General features: G+C 38.9%; 1 protein-coding gene across 1 annotated transcript in view; it reads left to right on the forward strand.

Annotated features, from left to right (window-relative positions):
• Window positions 1–23,002: 23,002 nt before the first annotated feature.
• The window catches only part of LOC122052278 (eukaryotic translation initiation factor 4B3-like), a 5,201-nt gene continuing 3,718 nt past the window's right edge, over window positions 23,003–24,485 (forward strand). Inside the window, exon 1 of the mRNA XM_042613730.1 lies at window positions 23,003–24,293. Within this exon, the coding sequence (XP_042469664.1) occupies window positions 23,083–24,293 (1,211 nt within the window). The 5' untranslated portion in view covers window positions 23,003–23,082. The remainder of the gene's footprint in view (window positions 24,294–24,485) is intronic.

The following is a 24,485-nucleotide window of genomic DNA, read 5'->3' on the forward strand; positions in this document are numbered from 1 at the left end:
ATAGATCCATCAGATTTAGTCTTGATCTTATATACCCAATTAGAATCAATAGTATATTTTCCTGGTGGCAATGAAACAAAATCCCATGTATGGCTCTAATGCAAAGCAGTTAGTTCCTTAGCCATAACACTCTGTCAAAGTGGGTTACAAACAACTTCTCTATAGGATTCAGGCTCAGAAAGACAATGAATAGATGCAACAAATAAAGCAAAAGAACAAGAATAACAAGAGTAAACAAAATCTGATAGTTTAGTAGACTTATGAACACAAGTGGATTGACGACGGTGGAGAGAAGGATCATCCACAACCTCAGGAGATAATTGGTAGTGCAGAAGGAGGAATATGTGGAGTGGATATCTCGGGAACCAAAGTACCAGATTCAGTTGAACTACCAATAGGATTTGTGGGTGAATCTTCCTCAGTATCGGTATTGAAAGAATCAATGCAAAGCAGATCTGACTTTGTCATATTATGCGAGCTAGCCAGAATAGAAAAGAATGGAATATGCTCAAGAAACACAACATGACGAGAGACATACAATTTTTGACTAACAGGATCAAAGCAACGATATCCTTTTTGACTAGCATCATAACCCAGAAAGACACAAAGAGCAAACCGAGAGGCTAACTTATTACGCTCTGCATGTGGACGAAGGACAAAGCAAGTACAACCAAAAACACGCAAAGAGGAATAGACAGAAGTATACCCATATAATTTTTCAAAAGGTGACAAACCTGAATTGTGTGAGGTTGGAATTCTATTAATGACATGAGCAGTAGTAAGGATTGCTCCCCCCCCAAAAGGCACTAGGAACACTGGCAGACAATAAAAATGAACGGACTATTTCAACAAGATGTCTATGTTTTCGTTCAGTCATGCCATTTTGTTCAGGAGTATCTGTACATGAGGTTTGATGAATAGTACCATCAGAAGCAAGTAAATGTAAAAATTGATTCAAAGTGTATTCACCTCCAAAATCACAACGAAAACATGATACTAGAATGTTGAGTTTTCACAAGAGCTCTAAAGTTGTTGAAAATTGTAAGATAATCAAACTTATGTTTCATAAGATAAATCCAAGAATAACGAGTGCAATCATCAATAAACGAAACATAATACCTTGACCTCCCTTTTGTAGGAATAGGAGAGGATCCCCACACATTAAAATGGATAAGATCAAATGAAGCAGAAGAAAAAGAAAGACTTTTAAAAAATGGTAAGACAGAAAATTTGGCCAGTTTACAACCACTATAATCAGAAATATCAAAACTTTTTAAAGGTCCTAATGCTCCTGTAGTGGCTAAAAACTACAAACGAGGGTTGAAATATGACCTAAGCAAGAGTGCTACAAATAAAAATCAGAAGATGAACGACTCAGATGGAAAGACGATAAATTCACACTCGAAGCTACAACTTCTAATAATTTGAGTTGATTTAAAACATAGAGTCTTCCTTGCTTATGGTATGTCCAAATCATCCTTTGAGATTGTGGGTCCTAAACATAACAATTGGATGAAGAAAAATAAACTACGTATCCAAACTCACATAATTGACTAACTGAAACAAAATTTAAAGTAAGACTCGAAATATAATAAACATTAGTAAGATATAAAGAAGATGTAACAATTGAACCAACACCTACTAATGACATAGGAGTACCATCAGCAATCACGATAGATATAGATGAACTGAGAGAAAAAGAAACAAAAGATGACAAATTGGATGACATATAATGGGAGGCACTAGAGTTCAAGATCCACAAGGATGAAGATATACCTGAAATACCAGACGACGACAAACCTATATGAGAAGAAGCTAACATGGCAGAGAGTTGTGAAGCAAGGAACTATTGAAATTGCTCAAACATATATGAATTAGATTTCCATGAAGCATCTGTACGACCAAGCATAATGACAGAACGAATAATTCTCAGAATAACCAAACTGTAAGGATACACATTTGTATGATCCGTAAAAAATTGATGTCAGGATGACCCGTGATCACACAAAGAATCTGAGGTAGAAAAGGATATCAAATGTAGAAATCAGTAGCACAGGGCATCGGTATCAAAATCAATAGAAAAGGACGTCGGTGTCGAAATCAACAACTTAGGGCTTCGACACCGAAATTAGTAGAAAAGAGCGTTAATCTTGTCCGAGAGTTGAGTCGATGGACGCTGGGGACGTGGCGCTCTCTGCTGACTCCACGTAGACTCCGGGATGATGTGGCATCCGGTGAGCCTACAACAAAACCGAGTCGGGAAGGGGATCCCGGCAACGGTCCTCCGACACTCAAGTCAGGCGAGGGAAAATCGAAACAGCACAACGAGGCAAGAGCTACAATAGATGAGAATGCATACCTCCGTCGAAGGTTGGGGGCCCTTATATAGGGCTCCCCGGAGGCGCGTGCACGCTCTTCGAAGCGTACACGCTTCTCAAAGCATACCTAGAAATGGTCGTGTCATAAAAATACGCCTGACGCCATACCGTAATCTTCCGAGCATATCTCTGACGTGACAGTGGAAACTTCCACCGTACGATTCTCTGTCTAGTCCAGCCGCTGACCCTGCTATCTGTCTCCTTTGTCCTTTTTTGTGTCTTGTCTATTCCCGGGTCCGCCCAGGCGCCTAGGTGGTCGGGCGCATAAGCGTGCCGAACCGAACAGGGAGGCCCCCTAGTTGCTCAGACGGGTATACGTTCTTTAGTTGGTCCACAACTCAGCCGAAAGAACGAGCCACTCGGCGCAACAATTCCTTGGTGGGAAGATTGAGCGTCGGAAGCCCGACCCATGGTCGAGCTATATTCACGCCGCCTCCGGCGACTCATGGTCGATCGGACTCTAATCTGGCCGATCGGACTTTATACCTCTCCGCTCAGTGAAATCTTTAGGTTGGTCATGACCTCCACGCGTCGTTGACCGTCGCCCATGTGAGCTCCTCCCTACGCTTACCACCTGATCAAGCGTCGTCGCCAAAATTGACAACACAGGACATTGGTGTTAAGCCCCGTGGATGTTTTGATGTGATCAACCAAGTTAGGTTAGGTCTTGTTAAGTTTTAATCCTTGTGTCTAAGTGTGCAAGAGCTTAGGAGCGCAGGAAGTCGAGCGGAAGACGCAGCTAGCGAGAAGCACGGCACGGGAAGGGAGTTGACGGGCTCGGTGCGTCCGAAGGACGAAAGAGCTGCGGAAGAGTACACCGGTAGACGAGAAGAACGTACGCGACGTTTGAGGGACGAGAAGCCTGAGCAGAAGCTTGCTCAAGGAGAAGGTTGGAAATTGAATTCGGGTAAGCCTTATTTCGATTGGCCGAAATCACCCAAGCGATCGGAGTTTCGGAAGAAGAAAAAAAAGAGAAGCTATAAGTTATTTATACCATGCAGGTTGAAGACACCCTCAACAGCATTGAGGGTGCCCTCAACAGCATTGAGGGTGCCCTCAGCATTGAAGGCACCCTCAATGCCATTGAGGGTGGCGCCCTCAACCCAGTCTTTGTGGTCGTTTGCAAGCAGATAAAGTTTTATCCGCTTATCCCTTTAGATGCGCCCTCAAGGCTTGAGATAGGATTTTCAAAAGCTATATAAAGGCCCCTGGAGCTAGGAATTAAGCATTCAACTCTGTATTCAATTCCTAGCAACTCTTAGAGCTTTCTTAGTGTGTAAAAGGCTTCTCCGCCTATAGTGAAGGAGACATTTCTAGTGGAGTTGTTCAACCGCCTTAGATTAACAACCACCTAGATTGTAACCAAGTTAAATTTCTTGTCTTTTCTTTTCTGTTATTTTATTTTATTATTGTTGCTGTTTTAGAGTTGAAAGAGCGAGGAGGGTTTTCTTTTATTTGTAGGCAATTCACCCCTCCCCTCTTGCCGACCCGCTGTACCAACAAGTGATATCAGAGCCAGACCGTCTCAGAAGGACTGCCCGCCGACTGAAGCAACAAAGATCAAGACAATGGGCGGTGCAAGTATTCATCCCCCGAAATTCGACGGAGACTTCGCAACATGGAAACACTGAATGAAGGTATTATTCAAAACAGAATTTGATATTCTCTTAATTATGAAATACGATTTTGCAACCCCTAAAGACAAGAAAGAATACAATTGGACGAAAAAGGAGCAAGCTGATTTCGTGGCCAACGAAAAGGCAGAGTTTCATCTGCTCAACGTCCTGTCACCCCAGGAGGTAAGTCGGATCGGAAGCTACGACTCCGCCAAAGACCTCTGGGAAAAATTCTTGGAGCTCCACGAAGGCACCTCAGAAGTGAAGTTAGCAAAGCGCGACATCCGCCGGACTCAGCTGACAAATCTCCAGATAAACAATGGTGAAAAGATAGCACTACTCCAAGCAAGAATAAAGGAGTTGATAACTCAACTGACCAATCTTGGAGAATCGGTAACGAACCGAGATTCTATCCAGTATGCGCTCAACGCCTTCCCAAGAACTCCAGAGTGGGTGCCCTTAGTAGACGCTTACTACATCTCTAAGGACTTTGAGATAAGTACGTTATAAAACTTGTTTTCTACTTTCAAACTTTACGAGTGTCGAATTGCAGAACCGAAACAAATAGAGAAGTCAAACCTCAATGTTGCCCTACAAGCCGAGATGGACAATCCCGATTTCGAAGCGTCAATCGACGAAACTAAAGTGACGCTATTGGTAAGAAAATTAAATAAGTTTATTAAGACTAATAAATTTATATCACGGTCAAGAAAGCATCAACGTAATAAAAGGACGGTCTGATGCTACAACTGCAATGAGGAAGGGCACATTAAGGATGACTGTCCAAAATTAAAGAAAAGGAATAAAGAGAAGTCTCAAAGACCGACATCCTCTAAATGCAAGAGTCTGAAGGCTACATGGGATAAATCATCATCATCCGAATCTGAAGTCGAAGCCTTCTCAGGACTAGCGCTAATGGCCAACCATCAATCGGAAGAAGAAACTAGCTCAGAATGAGCATAGATGAAGGGGGAGGATCATCAGAAGAAGAAAGTTGCGATGAAGGGGGAGCATCATAAATTGAGGTAAGTAAGGTACATACTCTAACTCCCAAGCAGTCCTTTCAGGTCATTAAAGTGCTTACTAAAGACTTAGTTAAGTTAGAAAGGGAAAATGATGAGTTAAAATTAAACTTAGCAAAAACATGTCCTCTAGAAATGTACGATAATCTAAAATTAGAGAATGAAAAATTGAAAATTAAAATTGATAAATTGAAAAATAATCATGCATGCTTGAATAAATTTCAAAAATCAAAACTGTGAATCTATGGTAAATTAAATTGGTATATTAGACATCACTAAGGTCAACTTAGGAAAATTCCTAAAGAATATGTACCCCCTAAGTTTTTGACTAATCCAGTAGGAAGGAACCTCTATTGAGTTCCAAAATCATATCTAGAGTAAAACTTCTATTAATCAAGGCTTTCAGAAGAAATTAAATATTGAAATTTCTTAAAAGACTTTGTCTAGAAGTGGTTGATGTTGGTGCAAGCCGCACCTGAATCAAACCTAAGTTTTGATATTGTCAAAGGTTCAAGTTAAGTCTTGTTATGATCTAACAAGTTGACTGAGTGTGTAGGATGGTTACTCAACCAAGAAAGACCTAGTTGGAGGCTAGGCAAGAGAAATCTTAACAGATCGTGGAACCCAGGTGCAAATCCAAGCAGGTCAAGGGGACCCAATGCTTGGTGGTATGATCAAGAGGTCTGGAGGGCCGAAGATCGAAGGAAAAGTCCTGGGGAGCCGATTAAGGCTGAGTGAAAAAGTCCAAACTAGATCTGGAGGATCAAAGTTTGGCAGGTGGGTTGAGGTAAACAAACTGGAGGAGCGATTGTGAGGTCGAGTTCCAGAAGGGAACAACCCTAGGTCGTTGATCCAACTGAAGAAACCGGGAAGGTTTCCAAGTTGAAATCAAGAACAGTCTTACTGTTCTTTTATTACTCATTCATTATTATGTTGTGTGCTAATATCTATGTTGTAGGAAGTTTTTGTTCTAACACTTTGCTGCAGGTCAGACTGGATCGGTCAACCGAACCAGCGGTTCAGTCGACCGAACAAAGCATAACAGATAAAATCAGAAAGCAAACAGCTCAGACCAGATCAAAGTCAAAGTCCGATCAAAGCTTGATCGGTTGACCGAACAGTAAGATCGGTCGACCGATCCCTGGTGACTCAGCACAGACCAAGTTAACAAATATCGATCAGCAGAAAAGGGAAAAGGCTGATTGGTCGACCGAACCGGATGACCGGTCGACCAATCCAATCAAAATTAATTGCAGCATTAATGAGGATCTCGGCAGATTTCGACGAACAGGGAAATAGGTTGTTCGGTCGACCGAAAAATGGGTTCAGTCGACCGAACCATTCATGAGCATTTACTGCGACAGATCGAGCCAGCTGCAGTCTTCAGCGAGGAAGGAATGGAGCTGGTTCGGTCGACCGAAAAGAGGGATCGGTCGACCGAACCTCCAGTACTCTTATAAATTGAGGCTCGAAGTTAGAGGCAGGATAGAACTTTCTAATCAATTCTGGTGCTCTTCTGCAAGCTGCTCACGCCTACGATTTCAGCAAGCAACTTCATTCGTGCCAACCAAGCTTCGTCTTTCAAATCTTATTATCGGTATACTTATTTTATATTGCACTTAATTTACATAAGATAGTAGGTGTGTTACTATCTTAACATTCTTGTATCTGTACGATTCACTTCTTTCCGAGGATTTCGGAAAAAAGGATTTTAGTGCTTTGCCCATCGGTGCGGTCAAGGACTGCGGGCCTTCGAGTAGGAGTCGAGCTAGACTCCGAACGAAGTAAAATACTTTGTCTCCTTTTTATTTCCGCTGCACGACTTTGATTTGAAAGAAAAGAATAGTTTTAAAAAGCGCGATATTCACCCCCCCTCTATCGCTCCAAACGATCTATCAATTGGTATCAGAGCAAGGTTAGCTCTGAAATTTCTTAACCGATTTTCAAAGCATCTTTTTAAAAACTTTCTTTTCTTTTCCTTTAGAATATTTTTATTATTTATTCTTCAGGCACTACTAATCCCAAGACGAAAGTCTTGGAAATATTTTTTAATTTTTGTCTTGTAAGAATGACGAACTCGTATCAAGAAGGATATAGTATTGTCCGACCTCCACTATTCAAAGGAGAAAATTTTAGTTATTGGAAGAATAGGATGGAGTGTTACTTGAAGTCCGATATCAAGCTCTGGTTCACTGTTTTGAAAGGATATACTCCCCCAACAAAGGACGGAACAACACTAGAACCAGAAGAATGGACTCCCCAAATGATCAAGAAGGCACAATTGAACTACAAGACGATCAACACCATTCAGTGCGGGCTTACTATGGAGGAGTTGAACCGAATCGGTCCCTACGACGACGCCAAAGAATTGTGGGGCTCGCTAGTCAAGCTACACGAAGGAACTGACGATTCAAAGGTAAACAAACGAGATTTACTTTTAAATAATTTATTGAATATAAAAATGTTTCCCGGAGAGACGGCCTCGCAACTACACGCTCGACTGAAGGACATCTTAAACGGCCTCCACCTGATCGGGTATAGTCTTGAAAACTGTGACACAATAAGGTATGCTCTGAACGCTTTTCCGAGGAATGCTTTGTGGGCATCAATTGTAGATGCGTACAAAGTTTCCAAGGATCTTTCAATTCTTAAGTTAGATGAGTTATTTTATGAATTGGAATTACACGAGCAGTCTTACACAAGCCATGTCGAGAAAGGTGTAGCTTTGTATGTAGGATCAAGCAAGGAAACAAGATAAAAAAAGAAGACCGAGTCAGAAAGCGAACCAGACTCGGACTCAACAAACGAAGAAGAATTAGTCAACATGGTCCGAAGGTTGTTGACTAAAAGGAAGTTTAGAAGAAGCACCAAAAAGACCTCACCAAATTAGATCCAAAACAAATTAGAAGTGATTTGTTATGGTTGCAACAAGAAGGGCCATTTCAAAAATGAATGTCCAAATCGAAAAGAAGAAGGACCCAAATCATCAAGATGAAAGAAGGCTCTTCAAGCGACATGGGACGAAACTTCTTCCGACGAATCTGACGCGGAGCAAACGAAGCACTCGAGCCACCTTGCATTTATGGCAAGAAACGAAGATTCCGGGTCCAAGTCCGATGAAGAGTACGAATCCGAGATCGACATCGAGTCCGATAGAAGCCCCGGATCGGAAAATCCAAATATGGTAACGATTTATTCAAAGTCTAATTTGCTTAAAGTAGTTAAATGTTTGTTTAAAAAATTGTCAAAATCAGAAAAACAAAATAACTTGTTACTTAAGGAAATCGACCACCTTAAGAAATAAGTTAACTTGAGTGACTCAACTAACCGAGTTCAAATCGGAACTTCAACTCAAGTTGAAAAACTTGAGGAAGAAAATTCCGATTTGAAAGGTCAAGTCGAACGACTCAATAAAACGTTGGAAAAGTTCGAAATGAGATCCAAGTATCTAAATATGGTACTTGGATCACAACGAGCCGTGTACAACAAATCAAGACTTGGTTACAAACCCAAACAAACAAACAAACAAACCATACTTATCCTTAATCAGTCAAAATACTAGAAGTCAAGTCCAAGCATGGGTTCAAACAAAATTTTTAACCAAACAAATTGAACCAAACCTCTACTTGGTCCCTAAGAGTCAAATCCATTACTTAGATAGACCTTATCTAAGCTATGACTCAGGGGGAGCTAATAGAAGAACAATCCAACCAACTTGATTAAATCAAACTCAATACTTAGCCTTAGGATTATTTTTTTTTGTGTATAGAATGGTTAGATGAAAAAGGTTTACCAAACCTTACAACATAGCATCAGAATGGATTGGGATGATAGTACGTCAAGGAAACTTTGTCGAAGGTATATCTAGGCTGAATATGGAATTCTACCTGGTGTACTAGACTTAGTGGATCTGACCGAAGCTACCCCAGTCAAACATGGGTTAGTTAGACCAAAATTTAGTACTAAGTTTTTTGAGCAGGAATAGTTTCGAAAATCTTCAGCAAGTGGTCTAATGATATTCAAGTAGGCCATATGCCTCGCCACTGAACTAAAACTTATCCTTAGGACGCCTGCTTGATTAACCCAAAACTAAGTTTGAATCTAACATGGGTTCAATAACCTCTTTCAATAAATTCAAAATTAATTGAAATCTAATTCAAATATAATTCAAACTTAATTAATTTAAATTCAAAATTAATTGAAATCTAATTCAAATCTAATTCAAACTTAATTATTAAAAATTATTTTAAAAATTATTAAAAATTATTTTAAAACTTATTAAAAATTATTTTAAAACTTATTAAAAATTATTTTAAACTTATAAAAATTTAAAAATTATTTTAAACTTATTAAAAATTATTTTAAACTTATTAAAGATTATTTTAAACTTATAAAAATTATTTTAAATTTATTTTAAACTTATAACAAATTTAAAACTTATTTTGAACTTAATAAAAATTATTTTAAAAATTATTAAAATTTATTTTAAACTTATTTTAAAAACTTATTTTTTTAAAACTTATTAAAATCATTTTAAACTTATTAAAAACCTTTTTAAAACTTATTAAAAATTATTTTAAACTTATTAAAATTTTTTAAAACTTATTAAAATTATTTTAAACTTATTAAAACTTATTAAAAATTATTTGAGTTAAAAAGAATTTATTTAAAACTTATTAACTTAATTAAATTTTTTTGAAACTTAATTAAACTTTTTACACTTATTAAACGCTTAATTAAAACCTTTTAGTCTTAATTAAAAAAAATCTTTAATGTCCCGTCGACCGAACGGAAGGTTCGGTCGATCGAACCGACGTGACTGCAATTACTCACATATTCAATTAATCGGTCGACCGAACAAGTTTATTGATCGACTGAAAACATAAACTTCAACCGTTCACCTATTTTTACACCTACCGTTTCTCTCTGAAAAATAAATTTATCGGTCTACCAAACAGGTGTCTGGTCGACCGAACATCGTTTCATCTATCAAAAAGAGTAGCGATATAAAGGGATCGGTCGACCGAACCCTTTATCGGTCGACCGATCACCCTCTATATAAACAAAATCGGGTGACCTTTAGAAATCACCCAATCCATTCTCCTCTTTTCTAATCTGTTCATCGATTCTAGCCTCGCCTCTTCTCCGATAATGCCTCGATAATTATCTAGTCTTTTCTCAATTAATTATATACTGCAATATTAATTTTCATTATCATCTTTATAGTGAGGAAAGTAGAGTCATTGCACAACGAGAGGCTAGCTCTCTTAATCCCAGCCAAGACCCTAGGTTTTCTTTCGAAGAATTACGTCAATCTTTTCCTAATAAGAAATTTAAGGTGTTAGGAACACGTTGTCTAGATCTTCAATTTTATCAAACCTTCTGTCTTGAGGTCATAGACATCACACAACACTTTCAACTAGACAGTATTATCTTTTGTTGTCATGAATATAATCCTATTTTGTGTTCTGAGTTTTACCACAATCTGTGTGAACTTGATCCCCATCATTATAGAACTAGAGTTGCTACTCGAGATATGTTGTTTGATCTTGACATGTTTATTCGATTTCTATGGATCCGACCTTCGATTAACCGTATCTTTTTTAGTAAGTCTCTTCCCAATCCATTACCTGCTCTCTTCTCTCATCTGACCCTTGACATCATGTATGCCGACTTCTTTGAGGGACCTCGTCCTAAAAAGATGTCAATTGTACCCCTTAGTCCAAAAGATAATGCTTTTTATAAGATAGTTGTGTCTTGCATTTATCCATTATCATATGGAGATCAGGGTGTCCTGCGTCCAGTTCATCTTTTTCTGATGTATGCTCTTAGACATCGACTAGACTTTGACTTAGGATACTGGGTATACAGATCTATCATTTACTATTCAGGGTACAATACTTCATATAAGGTTCATATGGTTCAATGTCATGTTCTTACTACCTACATTGCTTCTCTGGGTGTGGGAGTTCATCGGGGTGAGTTGATTGAGCTTTCGGATTTTGATCTTGTCAGGATTAGGCAGTTGTCCTTGGCTGGGATTAAGACTAGCGCCAAGGGGCTTGTGTACAAAAGAAATCATCCACACTACATCCCACCGGCTGTCGACGACCCTATTGCTGAGGATGATCCTGTTGGTGCGGTTAGCATTAACGATTTAACCTAGGTTTTGATGAATGACAAATCACGTTAAGTTAGTTTGTTGTTGTCTGATACTTTGATCAAGTGTGTAGGAGAAGTCCAGACAGGTCGACGGGCTGACCGGATGTCTGGCACGAAGCCCAGCTAGGTCGACGGGCTGACCGGATAGCTGGCGAGAAGACCAAGCGGGTCGACGGGCTGACCGGACGCTTGGCGAGAAGTCTAGCTAGGTCGACGGGCTGACCGGATAGCTGGCACGAAGTCCAGACGGGTCGATGGGTCGACGGGCTGACCGGACGTCTGGCAGGTAAGTGAGGTAAGTCACTGGAGGGGAGTGACTGCGAAGAGGCGTTCCTGGGAAGGGAACATTAGGCGTCGATCCGGCTTAGATCCATTTCGGATATCTAAGTCGAGATCGTGACTAGATTCCAGTCTCGGAAAGACAGAATTTAAGTCATACTCTTTTTCTATTACTTTGTTGAACTTTAACTGCGCTAACAATCTATTTTACAGGATATATATTTGCCTCGGAGTAACTCTATTTTGCAGGAGAAGGAGTTCCTGGAAATAGGAGGTCCGGGTGCCCGGAAGGGATCCGGGCGCCCGGAGGTCCAGGCGCCCGGAGGTTTTTATCCAAACTCGCGCATCGCCACGTGGAGCTTGCTGGTTGGACCTGCCACGTCCCACCAGGGTGCCCGGAAGGGATCCGGGACGCCCCGAGCCTCATATAAAAGAAGGGTCAGAGGGGAGCTTCAATACAACAACGAAAAGAAAGTCTTCTACTACCTGCTCTACTGCTCTGCGCTTCTGCGACGCTAACAAAGCTCCGACAATACGCTCCTTCCTTTTTTTATTAAATTCTTGTCGGTATTTGTTTTAACTTTCATTAGCATTCATTGTACTGTTTTTGTAATCATTATTTCGAATTGCTAGTGAATTGCCCAACGAAAGTACTCACGGAGTACGAGCCTTCGAGTAAGAGTCGTCACAGGCTCCGAACGAAGTAAAAATTACTGTGTCTATTGTTTTTTAAATTCCGCTGCGTTTAACTTTTTTTAACACTATTTTTCGAATCGATATTCACCCCCCCCCCTCTATCGACGTTTTACGATCCAACAAGTGCTATCAGAGCAGGTACCGCTCTGATTTGGTGCAACCACCAATCAGACAGGGGGTGAAAAGATTTTTTTTCCTTTTTTTTTACGCTTAATTCTAAGTTGATATTATTATTAATTTGGGAATTTTTTTCTCGTTGCAATTAAATCTAAATTGGTGCAACACCAACTTAGACACATCTATTATTTTTTCCGCACTACTAATCCAAGACCAAGTCTTGGAATATTTTTTTTTCGTTGTTTACTTATGTGCAGAATGTCTCAACTAGAAGGCTTCAGCACAGTACGTCCTCCCCTATTCAACAGGGATGACTTCTCGTACTGAAAGAAAAGAATGGAGGTGTACTTAAAGACGGATTACGATCAATGGTTCAGCGTTATAAAGGCCTACCGAGCTCCAACCGACAACTCCGGAAATCCACTAGACACGGAACAGTGGACTCCGGACATGAGGAAAAAGGCGTCCACGGAAAACAAAGCAATCAATACGCTACACTGCGGCCTAACACGAGAAGAGCTGAACCGGGTCGGACCGCATCAGAATGCTAAAGAACTATGAAACAAATTGATCGAGCTGCACGAAGGAACAAGCGACGCAAAGGTAATGAAAAGAGATTTACTTTTGAATAAAATATTTAATATAAAAATGCAGAAAGGGGAAACGGCAAGTCAACTGCACGCGAGAATCAAGGACATCCTCAATGGACTCCACGCGATAGGCCATCAGATGGAAAACAGAGATTTAATAAGGTACGCACTAAATGCCTTTCCTCGTAATAGCTTGTGGGCATCAATCGTAGATGCCTACAAAATTTCGAAAAATTTATCTAAGTTAAAATTAGACGAGCTTTTCTGTGAGTTAGAATTACATGAACAAACTAATGTTGGAGCCGAGAAAAGTATTGCTTTATTTGCAGGTTCATCCAAAGAAAAGAAGAGCAAGTCTGAATCTGAAGAAGATTCCGGTCAAGATTCCGAAGACGAAGAATACCTGGTGAACTTGGTAAGAAAAATGTTCACCAAGATAAAAAGGAGCTTCAGCAAAAAGGACCTTCAAAAGATCAGTTCTCCCGCGGAACAGAAGAATGTGACTTGTTTCGGATGCAACAAAAAGGGACACTACAAGAACGAATGTCCAAGACTGAAATTCGACAAACCGAAGCCAACTAAAAAGAAGGCCCTCAAAGCAACGTGGAACGACTCCTCTTCGGACGAATCGGAGGTAGAAGAGCAGAAGCACCAGAGTCACCTCGCGCTGATGGCCCGCGAAGTTGAAACGGAAGACGAATCGGGAGATGAATCGGAAGACGGGTCGGAACCCGAATCAAGCCACGAGTCCGTACTCGTTTCCGAAGGCCCGGATGAGGTATATTTTAATTTAAACAAAAAAATTTTCAAAATTATTTCCTGCTTAAATAGTAAGTTAGTTAAAATAGAAAATGAAAACAAATCACTCCTTGAGGAAAATCAAGACCTCAAGGAACAAATAAAAAATTCAAATCCGACTCAAGATCTAATACTTGAAGAGAATTCATCATTAAAATCAGAAATCAATAAGTTAAAAGAAATGCTAGAAAAATTCACTACAAGATCAAAAAATCTAGACTTAATCCTGAATAATCAAAAGGCGTGTTATAATAAAACCGGACTCGGATACAAGTCGAACTCAAATAAAATTTTTAAATCATTAATAACTCAATACAAATCAACTAATCAAGCTTGGGTTCCTAAAGCGTGTTTGACCACGCAAGTAGGACTTAATCAATATTATATACCCAAAGAAAAAATATACTATATAAACTCGAATAAACCAAATCAAAAACCAAAATACAAACCTAAATCAAAATTTAAACATTTTAAAACTCAACAAAATATAAATTATCACCAAGTTAATTATAACTATAAAAGAAATAGACACAAACCTAAAACAAAAATTTAAATTAAGGGTCAATAATTCAGGGGGAGGCTCCAGAATAGCTGGCACTTCCAAAACTAACTTACCCGACAGGGTAACCCAAATAAATGAACCCGACAGGGTAAATAAGATTAGTTAAAAAGGGACCTAGTTTAACTTGAATCATGGTACTGGTGAAGTTTTTGGATGATAGTATGTTAGGGAAGCTTGGGCATCGCATGTCTAGAAAGATATGGTTTCGATCTGGTGCATTTGGCCAAGTGGAACTGACCGAAGCTACCCTTAAATGGATCCTAACTAGTTAGACCAAGATTTAGTACTAAGCTCTGTGGATAGGACTATTCGAAAAACCTCGAAAGGTTGGTTACTTCTAATGGCGTCCATGTGACTCACCAAGCTTAGAAGTTTATCCGAAGAATGCCTATTTGTAGAGACCAAAGCTAAACCTGAATCTAACACAAGTTAAACCAAACTCTATAATTAAATATAATTCATCTTACAAAATTATAGGATACCCTGATTGATAAGTCAGTCAGTAACAATCTGGTTAGACATTTGAGTTAATGTCAGGTTCAGGGGGAGAAATAAAACTACTTCAGTATTTCAAATTGAATTGTTAAACTTATCTTTGAAAATCAAAGTCTAAACTCAACTTGCTTAAAAATGTGCAATTTTTTTTGAAAATTTGATTATGAAAAAAGAATTTTACTCCTTTGTTTTAAAAAAAAAAAAAAATCTGTTTTGAATATTTTTAGCAAATACTTTCAACATTAGTGATTGAAAAATGTTTTCTTAAATATTTCTTAAACTTATTTTTGAAAACTAACTCTTATAAAACTAAGTTGTTTTGGGTTTTACTTTTTGTTAGAAAATTGATTTTGAAAATTATATCTAACTTAGTTTTGAAAATTGAATTTTTTTTTCACTTAATTTTGACAATTTGATTTGAATTTTACAAAAATTAGTTTTAAAAATTGCTTTGTTATTGAAAATTGTGGAAATTAGATTTTTCAAAACTTAAGTTTACAAACTAAGCTTCTCAAAATCATTTTCCTTAATTTTGAAAATTGAATCTTTTACAAACTTAGTGTTGAAAAATAAATTTCAATTGGTTTTGAAAAATATATTTTTTCAAACTTAGTTTTGGAATTTTGATTTTGAAAATTTATGTTTGAAACCTTGAATTTTTAACTTTGACCTTAAAACCTATACTTAAAAAAAAATTAGCTATCTTTCAAGACTTGTTTTTTTCTCAAAGATTTAAGAAATAAAAGTAAAATAATCTATGTTTTAAACTCCCCCAGATTAACTTGATATTATTTCTTACTTTGTCTGAAGTCTATGTTTATGTCTACTTAATCCATGCTTATTTTTGATGAATGCCAAAGGGGGAGGGTTAGGTGGTTAAGTTAGCTAAACCAATTTGAAAATACAAACTAACCTTTAAACCACATAAATGCATGTTGTTTCTTACATATGTTTTCACTAACTTAACCAGGTTGTCATTCCATCAAAAAGGGGGAGATTGTTGGTGCGGTTAGCATTAACGATTTAACCTAGGTTTTGATTAATGAAAAATCAGGTTAAGTTAGTTTGTTGTTGTCTGACACTTTGATCAAGTGTGTAGGAGAAGTCCAGACAGGTCGACGGGCTGACCGGATGTCTGGCACGAAACCCAGCTAGGTCGACGGGCTGACCGGATAGCTGGCGAGAAGACCAAGCGGGTCGACGGGCTGACCGGACGCTTGGCGAGAAGTCCAGCTAGGTCGACGGGCTGACCAGATAGCTGGCACGAAGTCTAGACGGGTCGACGGGCTGACCGGACGTCTGGCAGGTAAGTGAGGTAAGTCACTGGAGGGGAGTGACTGCGAGGACGCGTTCCCGGGAAGGGAACATTAGGCGTCGATCCGGCTTAGATCCATTTCGGATATCTAAGTCGAGATCGTGACTAGATTCCGGTCTCGGAAAGACGAAATCTAAGTCATACTCTTTTTCTATTACTTTGTTGAACTTTAACTGTGCTAACAATCTATTTTACAGGATATATATTTGCCTCGGACTAACTCTATTTTGCAGGAGAAGGAGTTCCTGGAAATAGGAGGTCCGGGCGCCCGAAAGGGATCCGGGCGCCCGGAGGTAAGTTTTATCCAAACTCGCGCATCGCCACGTGGAGCTTGCTGGTTGGACCTGCCACGTCCCACCAGGGCACCCGGAAGGGATCCGGGGCGCCCCGAGCCTCATATAAAAGAAGGGTCAGAGGGGAGCTTCAATACAACAACGAAAAGAAAGTCTTCTACTGTCTCTACTGCTTTGCGCTTCTGCGACGCTAACAAAGCTCCGACAATACGCTCCTTCCTTTTTTATTAAATTCTTGTCAGTATTTGTTTTAACTTTCATTAGCATTCATTGTACTGTTTTTGTAATCATTATTTCGAATTGCTAGTGAATTGTCCAACGAAAGTACTCACGAAGTACGGGCCTTCGAGTAGGAGTTATCACAGGCTCCGAACGAAGTAAAAATTACTGTGTCTATTGTTTTTTAAATTCCGCTGTGTTTAACTTTTTTTAACACTATTTTTCGAATCGATATTCACCCCCCTCTATCGACGTTTCACAATCCAACAGATCCGATCCTAGTTACTGCGCCTCCTCCTGTGTTTATTGATCCTGGATTCGCCATGATGTCCTGCTCTGATTTTGCTCAGAGCAGTTCATATGCTCCTCCTCCTCTTACTAGTGACTTCTTTACCCGTCTGCGAGATGATATTTTTAGTCGTTTTGACTCCTTGGAAACAAAAATGGATGATCAGTACAACTCTCTTCAGGGACAAATTGCAGATTTTCATCAAGAGATGATAGAGTGTACTGATGCTTTAGAGAAGGAGCAACGGAAGATGTTTGATTATTATCGAGATGATAAGGATGAGGATGAGGATGAGTGATTCTGGGGATCTGTTGTTTGTGACTTATTATATCTATTGGCTTGAATTATGACTATGTTTAATTTTAAGGAATTTCTAGTTAGTCATGTTTTTTTTTCTAAAGTAATTCTTTGTTAAATTTTATAGAGTAGGTTTGTTTTGGAAATTATTACTTAGTTTATCTTTCAAAATTATTTTTTGTAAAAAATTCCCTTTCAAATTTTTCAAAATTTCTTTCAAATTTTCTTGAGTAGCTTAGGATCTACCGTAGAATTGCATGATCCTATAGTCCTAGGAGCCAACATCTCACAAGTACAGTAAGATCCCTTGTTTGATAACTTAGAATGGGTGAGATGCTTAGGTCTTAGCTCTAGATTTCAGATGCTTATGTCAGTGCATCGCTATAAATCTGGGCTTTAAAATAACATACATGAATCAATTTGGGTTAACTAACCGATAAAAACCCAGTTAGTACTAAATACTCAAATTGACCAACCTGAGTCATCAGCTACTATCTAGTGGTAGTTAGCCTTGAACAAAGGTTGGATATTTCATCATAAGGACAATTTTCATTAGTTTTCCTACTCATGCTTGGACTCTTAGGAATTTGTCAATTTTAGGGGGAGCTTCAAACATGATTTTGAAGTTTATATCTTTTTTGTTTAGTGACCAACTCCTTTTCAAAATATATTTAAAAAAAAATTATATAATCTTCAAATTTTATTTTCCAAAATTTTCAAAATTATTTTTGCCTTAGTGAAATGTTCTTCCTTTTCAAGATTATTTAACTTAATAAAAAAATAATAAAAAAAAAACTATTTTTCAAAATTATTTTAGAAGAAAAGAATAGTTTTAAAAAGCGCAATATTCACCCCCCTCTATCGCTCCAAACGATCTATCAGTTGATGATCCAATAATCAAGAAGACTTAGTGCCTCGCCATAGCCTAGAAGTCGATTATCGAATTAAGTATTTAATTGACAAACTGATAAAGCATAAAATAGCGGTTAATGCTTTTAAAAATATTGTCAATTATTTGATTTTTTTTAAACTTAAAAATAGTGTTAAAAGTTTGTTTTAACTTAGATAATTTCTTTACTTCATTAATTTATAAATTTGCCCCCTATTTTTTGATGTAATCAAAGGAGGAGAGTAAGTTCGGGGGAGTTAAAAAAAAGTCAAGTTATTTTTTTTTAAATTCTGAATTTTGATAGATAAATTCATTCTATACTTAGTATTGCAATTTATTTTTAATTGCAAACTTTATGCTTGAAATGTTAGTTTTGTAATTTCTTTAAATTACTTGTTTAGTTTACCCTAACTTGAACTTGGGTTGATGTACATAAAAAAGGGGGAGATTGTTGAACCCCTGTGGTTGTTTTGATGTGATCAATCAAGTTAGGTTAGGTCCTGTTTGGTTTTAATCCCTGTGTTTAAATGTGCAGGAGCTTAGGAGCGCAGGAAGTCGAGCGGAAGATGCAGCTAGCGAGAAGGACGACACGGGAAGGGAGCTGACGGGCTCGGTGCGTCCGAAGGACGAAAAAGCTATGGAAGAGTACACCGGTGGACGAGAAGAACGTACGCGACGTTCGAGGGATGAGAAGTCGGAACAGAAGCCTGCTCGAGGAAAAGGTTAGAAATTGGCTTCGGGTAAGCCCTATTTCAGTTGGCCAAAATCACCCAAGCGATTGGAGCTTCAGAAGAAGAAGAAAAAGAGAAGTTGGAAGCTATTTATACCATGCAGGTTGAAGGCACCCTCAACAGCATTGAAGGCACCCTCAATGCCATTGAGGGCACCCTCAATCCAGTCTTTGTGACCGTTGGCAAGCGGATAAAGTTTTATACGCTTATCCCCTTGGAGGTGCTCTCAACCCCTTTGGAGGCGCCCTCAAGACTCGAGATAAGATTTCCAAGAGCTATATAAAGACCCTTGGAGCTGGGAATTAAGCATTCAACTCTGTATTCAATTCCTAACAACTCTTAGAGCTTTCTTAATGTGTAAAAGGTTTCTCCGCCTATAGTGAAGGAGACATATCTAGTGGAGCTGTTCAACCGCCTTGGATTAACAACCACCTACGTTGTAACCAAGTTAAATTTCTTGTCTCTTCTTTTCTGTTATTTTATTTTATTATTGTTGATGTTTTAGAGTTGAAAGAACAAGGAAGGTTTTCTTTTATTTACAGGCAATTCACCCCTCCTCTCTTGCCGGCCCACTACACCAACAATCGGTGTCGAAATCGACAGAAAATAGTGTCGGCGCCGAAATCGGCAGAAAATAATATCGGCGCCGAAATCGATAGAAAATAGATGTCGGTGCTGAAATCAACAGTAGCATGATAGAAAATAGATGTCAATGCCGAAATCAATAGCAGCAGTAGGAGACGACAACGACAATAGAAAGGAATAACAGGGGGCGGTAGAAAAAATTAGGTCAGAGAATGAGAACCGCTCTGATACCATGTAGAAATTAAGAAAAGGAAAAAACTAACCATCTTATTAGATCTTAAAATTGATACAAAGTATAAGGTCTTATATAGTTAAGTTAAGAAACCTTAAACTTTATAAAAAAACAAAGAAAAAAGTCTAAATTTCCCTAAAAACTATAAACAAATAAATATATAATCTAACAAACTCATAGAACATCTGCCCTAACGGAGCAAAAGGATGGACCATAATTATACATAAGTGGCAAAGTTAGAAATTATATTCTATCTAGGCTAAAAAGACCCCGGGCTGATATTGAACTAATGATGGAATTTAACTCCGGACTAATATAGGGGAAATTGACTTACAAATTGAGAGATAAAATAAATAATTGAAAAGTGGTATCCAAGTGGTAGTCTGAGCTAAAGCATGTGTACAATAATACATGCATGAGTCCTATGAAGTATGGATCATGAATGGATAGAGTCTAGGGTCGACCGGAGGCATGCCATCGGGAGCGATGGCCAAGGGCCCCCGATTTATAGGGGCCCCCAAATTTGACATGCATAAATAATATATATTATATATAATTAGATTGTTTTAATAAAAATCTAAAAATATATATTTTATTAGATTATTTTAATAAAGGTCCAAATATATATATATATATATATATATATTTATTGTTGAATTATTTTAATAAAGATCCAAAAAAATATATATTTTATGTTAAAATTTAAGAAAAAAAATCTAAAAAGGAAAAGAAAGAAAAAAAAGAAGGAAGGTAAACTATCTTTTTTTTTCTCTTTCCAAGATTTTATTTCTTGTACAACTCTTTCTTCATTAATTTGTTTACGAAAGTCATAAGACTCTAAAGAGAATCCTGAATGCTAATGTCCTCCCTTCTTTTCATGTGAATCTCTTCTAATTAAATTAGAAAAGTTTATTCTCCAATTAAAATTTTAGTCTCATTAATATCATCATTCATCAATATATAAAATTACAGCGTAAGTTATCTACTTATCTATATATTTTTTTCTATTGTCAATATTCAATATTGATTTTTAATATTGTATTGGAGTCAATATTTTATAGTTTTCTTACATATTTGAAAGAGTGTAAATCAATCATCCCAATTTTAATCATCATAGAATAGATTATATCGATTGCTTCAAGCACTTTATTATTCTTTGACTATTAATTTCACTGTTTGTGTTTGTTTCGTTTTAAATTTGTTGTTAATTTTGTATGTTTTATTTTTACACTTAAAATTTGTAGTACAAAAATATTTCCAAAAAAAAAAAAAATCAATGTAAATGACTTGACAATTTTATATATTGAAAATGAGGTGTTAGAAAAACTTATTTTGAAGACCTTATTGATGATTTTGCTTCTCAAAATGCTAGAAGATATAGATTTTTTATTATGTCATACTTTTTTTTTTTGGGTATTTGTAGGTATTATAGTTTTTGGAGAAAATTAGGAAACATATTTATTTTGTATGATATTACACTTTTTGAAGAATTTTGATAAATATATTTTGTATGAAGTTTATCATATTTTAAATAAAATATATTAATTTTTTAAATTTTCTATTAAACTATATTCAAATTGTAACTTAGTAAATTTACTTTCTATAGAGACCTCTTTTCGGCTAAGGGCGACCCCCAAAAGTTAGGACCAGCCTCGCATGAGTTGTTCCCGGGGCAAGATTGAGTTGACTAGTACGGAGTAGAGTTACTATCATAGGGTAAGAGTTTGAATCTCGATAAAGTCGAGGAAAAAAAGTCCTCCTCCGCACTGGTCAATTACAACTTCCCAATTTATCTTTCCATAAATGGTCGTGGGGTCGATCGTGTAGGACCATTGGAGTGACGGATTCCACCTTTTTACCACCATGAATGGGTACGAGTCGAAAAAAAATTCTCTCACTCTTAAGTATTTTAGGATGGATTATAAGTTAGAGTGTTTAATTTATCTCCGTTTATATAATTTTGAGATACGTCTAGAGTGTTACTTTTGCTACAATGAATGTGCATGAGTACAACCAAGCCGTCCTCTCGGGGCGGTGCGATAGTTAAAACATAGGGTGTTGCCACATGAGGTCTTGGGATCGAAACTTGGCGTGACCGAGCATAACCTCTTCCATGTCTTGACCATTTGCACTAATGGCTAGTAGTCATCCGTGATTTACCTCCTCTGTGTTAACCTAAGAATAAATTAACGGAGACACTGAGAATAAATGAATCATCTTTTACCACATGAGTACAACCAAGCCAAGACATTTCTAGTCAATTCAAAAGACTGGTCATATAGAAAGGAATAAAGCCGGCGACAAAATGAGTATCAAAATTTATTCTCGCTTTTCCTTGCTTTTCTACCTTCTACCTTTTCATTTTTTTTTGATCACTTTTTATCTTCAGAGATTGACTTAAACATCATATGAGTTTTGTTTGGCAACTTCAGCTTTCTCTTACACATGTTAATCCATTTGACTTCATCCGTAGAGAAACTTTGATGTCAACGTCCATAGTTTATGTTGTATCATCATAATTCGTGGCATGTGTTATTATTTTTATATTAGAAAAATTGACTATCATTCAATTATAGAGTGAGCCCGGGTGATCTACCCGGACTAATTCCATGTTGTGAGCAATGACCGTCGATTCTGATATCGTCGGCCTGAGCTAATTCCTCTTTCTCTCATGTTTTTCATTTATTTTCCACTATAAATTTGAGATTCGTCTTCATCAACCTCCAGGCTATAATCTAGATAAGCCATAACTTAACTCCGCCCTTGCTATCATTCTGTTCGTGGACTAAGGTCTTGATCCATTATAATAATAGATGGATTCAATGATGTCTATATGTTAAATAAGTAGAGATCATTAAATTTCACTTATCTCTCCCTGATTCAAAAACGGATCAGGATAGATAACATCCTGACTAATCCTACAAGTTGTGTTTTGCTCTCTTGGAAATTGGAATGGCATGAGCCCAACATATAGCTACGGCATAATATTTCAATTCACAGAAACACCCCCAAATTAAGAAAAAAAACAATAAAATGGAGAAACTAGGGCGGAAATAACAAGGGAAAACCTGAGTTTGATGATTTGGAAAAATAAGGCGTTTTGCATAAATTTTTAAACCTCAGGAAGCGATGCCAATAAATCCCTCTCAATATTCCCACCTTCTTTTAGAATCCGATCCGACTCCTTTCCGCTCCGAATCCGATCCCTTTTCTGCCCTGACGCCCTTACCGCTTACACCCTACTGCGAAAGCATCCGTATCTGTCTTGGGACAGCGAACTCGCAATGATCGCACGGTTAGTGTTTACATAGGTGGGTTTCACACCAATCTGATCTTCTATTGGGTATCAAAATGATTTGGTAAATGGAAGGAGGCACTGAATCCGACTCCAAACTTCCTTTAAATACGCTTTGTATATAAGCCCATGGAACGCCTACCATCGTTCCCAAAACGATCGCTTCCCAATCCAAGCCACCAAATCTCGCGCTTCGTTACTCCGCGAACAGAGAGAAGATCCATGGCGTCTTCCGTCTCGGCGTGGGCGAAACCGGGCGCGTGGGCGTTGGATGCTGAGCAGCAGGAGGCTTCAATGGCCAGGGAGGATGACGCCGATGCGTCGCTGCTGCTGCAGCAGCAGCCACCGCAGCAGGAGTTTCCCTCCCTCGCTGCCGCCGCCTCCTCGAAGACCTCCAAGAAGAAGAAGAAGGCGCAGCCCATCTCCTTTGCGGAGTTTGCTACCGGAAAGCCCGTCACTCGTGGCACTGGTGGCCGCCCTGCATCCTCCTCTTCGTCCAAGGGCCTCACGCCTGACGAGCTCATCCTCCTCCCTACCGGCCCGCGCGAGCGCTCCGCCGAGGAACTTGATCGCTCTTCCTCCCGGGGTTTCGGATATTCATCATACGGCAGCGGCGGTGCCCGGAGCCGTGCTGTCTCGGGGGAGGATCCCAACCCCACCCGCTGGGGTTCGTCTAGGGGACCCGAGGAGCCGGGGAGGGGCGGATTCGGCGGATCTGGAGGTGGATCGGACAGGGATCTGGGGCCGTCGCGTGCTGACGAGATCGATGACTGGGGAGCGGCAAAGAAATCCGTAGTGCCCGAGAGGAGGGAGAGGGGTGGTCCGGGGGGTTTCTTTGACTCGCAGTCCAGGGCGGACGATTCAGATAGCTGGATCTCGAGCAAGAGCGTTGCACCTCCGGTGGAGGCTCGGAGGATTGGCAGCCGCGGCGGATTTGATGCGCCCAGAGAGAGGAGGGGTGGTTTTGACATGCTCAACAAGGAGGGATCTGTTGGTGCTGGAGCCGATTCCGAAACATGGGGCAGGAAGAAGGATTTCGTCATGGATCCAGGTACATGGAATAGGGAAACTGAAAGAAGCAGTGGGGAAAGGCGTAGGCTTGTGCTGCAGCCCCGTTCATCGCCGCTGCCCGATGGAAACACGGAACAACAAGTTCAAGGGGAGCAGGATAAACGGCCAATGGAAAAGAGGGGCAAGGGTTCCAACCCCTTTGGAGAAGCTCGCCCACGAGAAGAAGTGTTAGCTGAGAAGGGACAGGATTGGAAGAAGATTGAAGAGCAACTGGAGACCATGAAGATCCGGGATGTTCCCTCTGAAAGTTCTTCAATTGGAAGAAAGGGATTTGGAGCAACAAATGAGACTCAACGATCGCCAGAGAGCCGCTCAGATAGGGCATGGAGGAAACCGGATGCAGCTGATTCTTCTCCTGCAAGGTCCGATCTTTTACTCTTATTTGCCATGCTGTTTGGATATGATGCATTTTTCATTATAGTGATTACTCTTTCCTGGTAATTCCTTCGATTTAGTTAGCCTGTGATGAGATAAGCCTTTGAAATTTTAGTAGATCCTAGTAGTTTATTCTAGAAACTATTGCACTGCCGCAACATGCACTTTCACATTTTTTT

Source organism: Zingiber officinale, chromosome 3A, assembly GCF_018446385.1.
Source record: "Zingiber officinale cultivar Zhangliang chromosome 3A, Zo_v1.1, whole genome shotgun sequence".
In the NCBI taxonomy this organism is placed as follows: domain Eukaryota; kingdom Viridiplantae; phylum Streptophyta; class Magnoliopsida; order Zingiberales; family Zingiberaceae; genus Zingiber; species Zingiber officinale.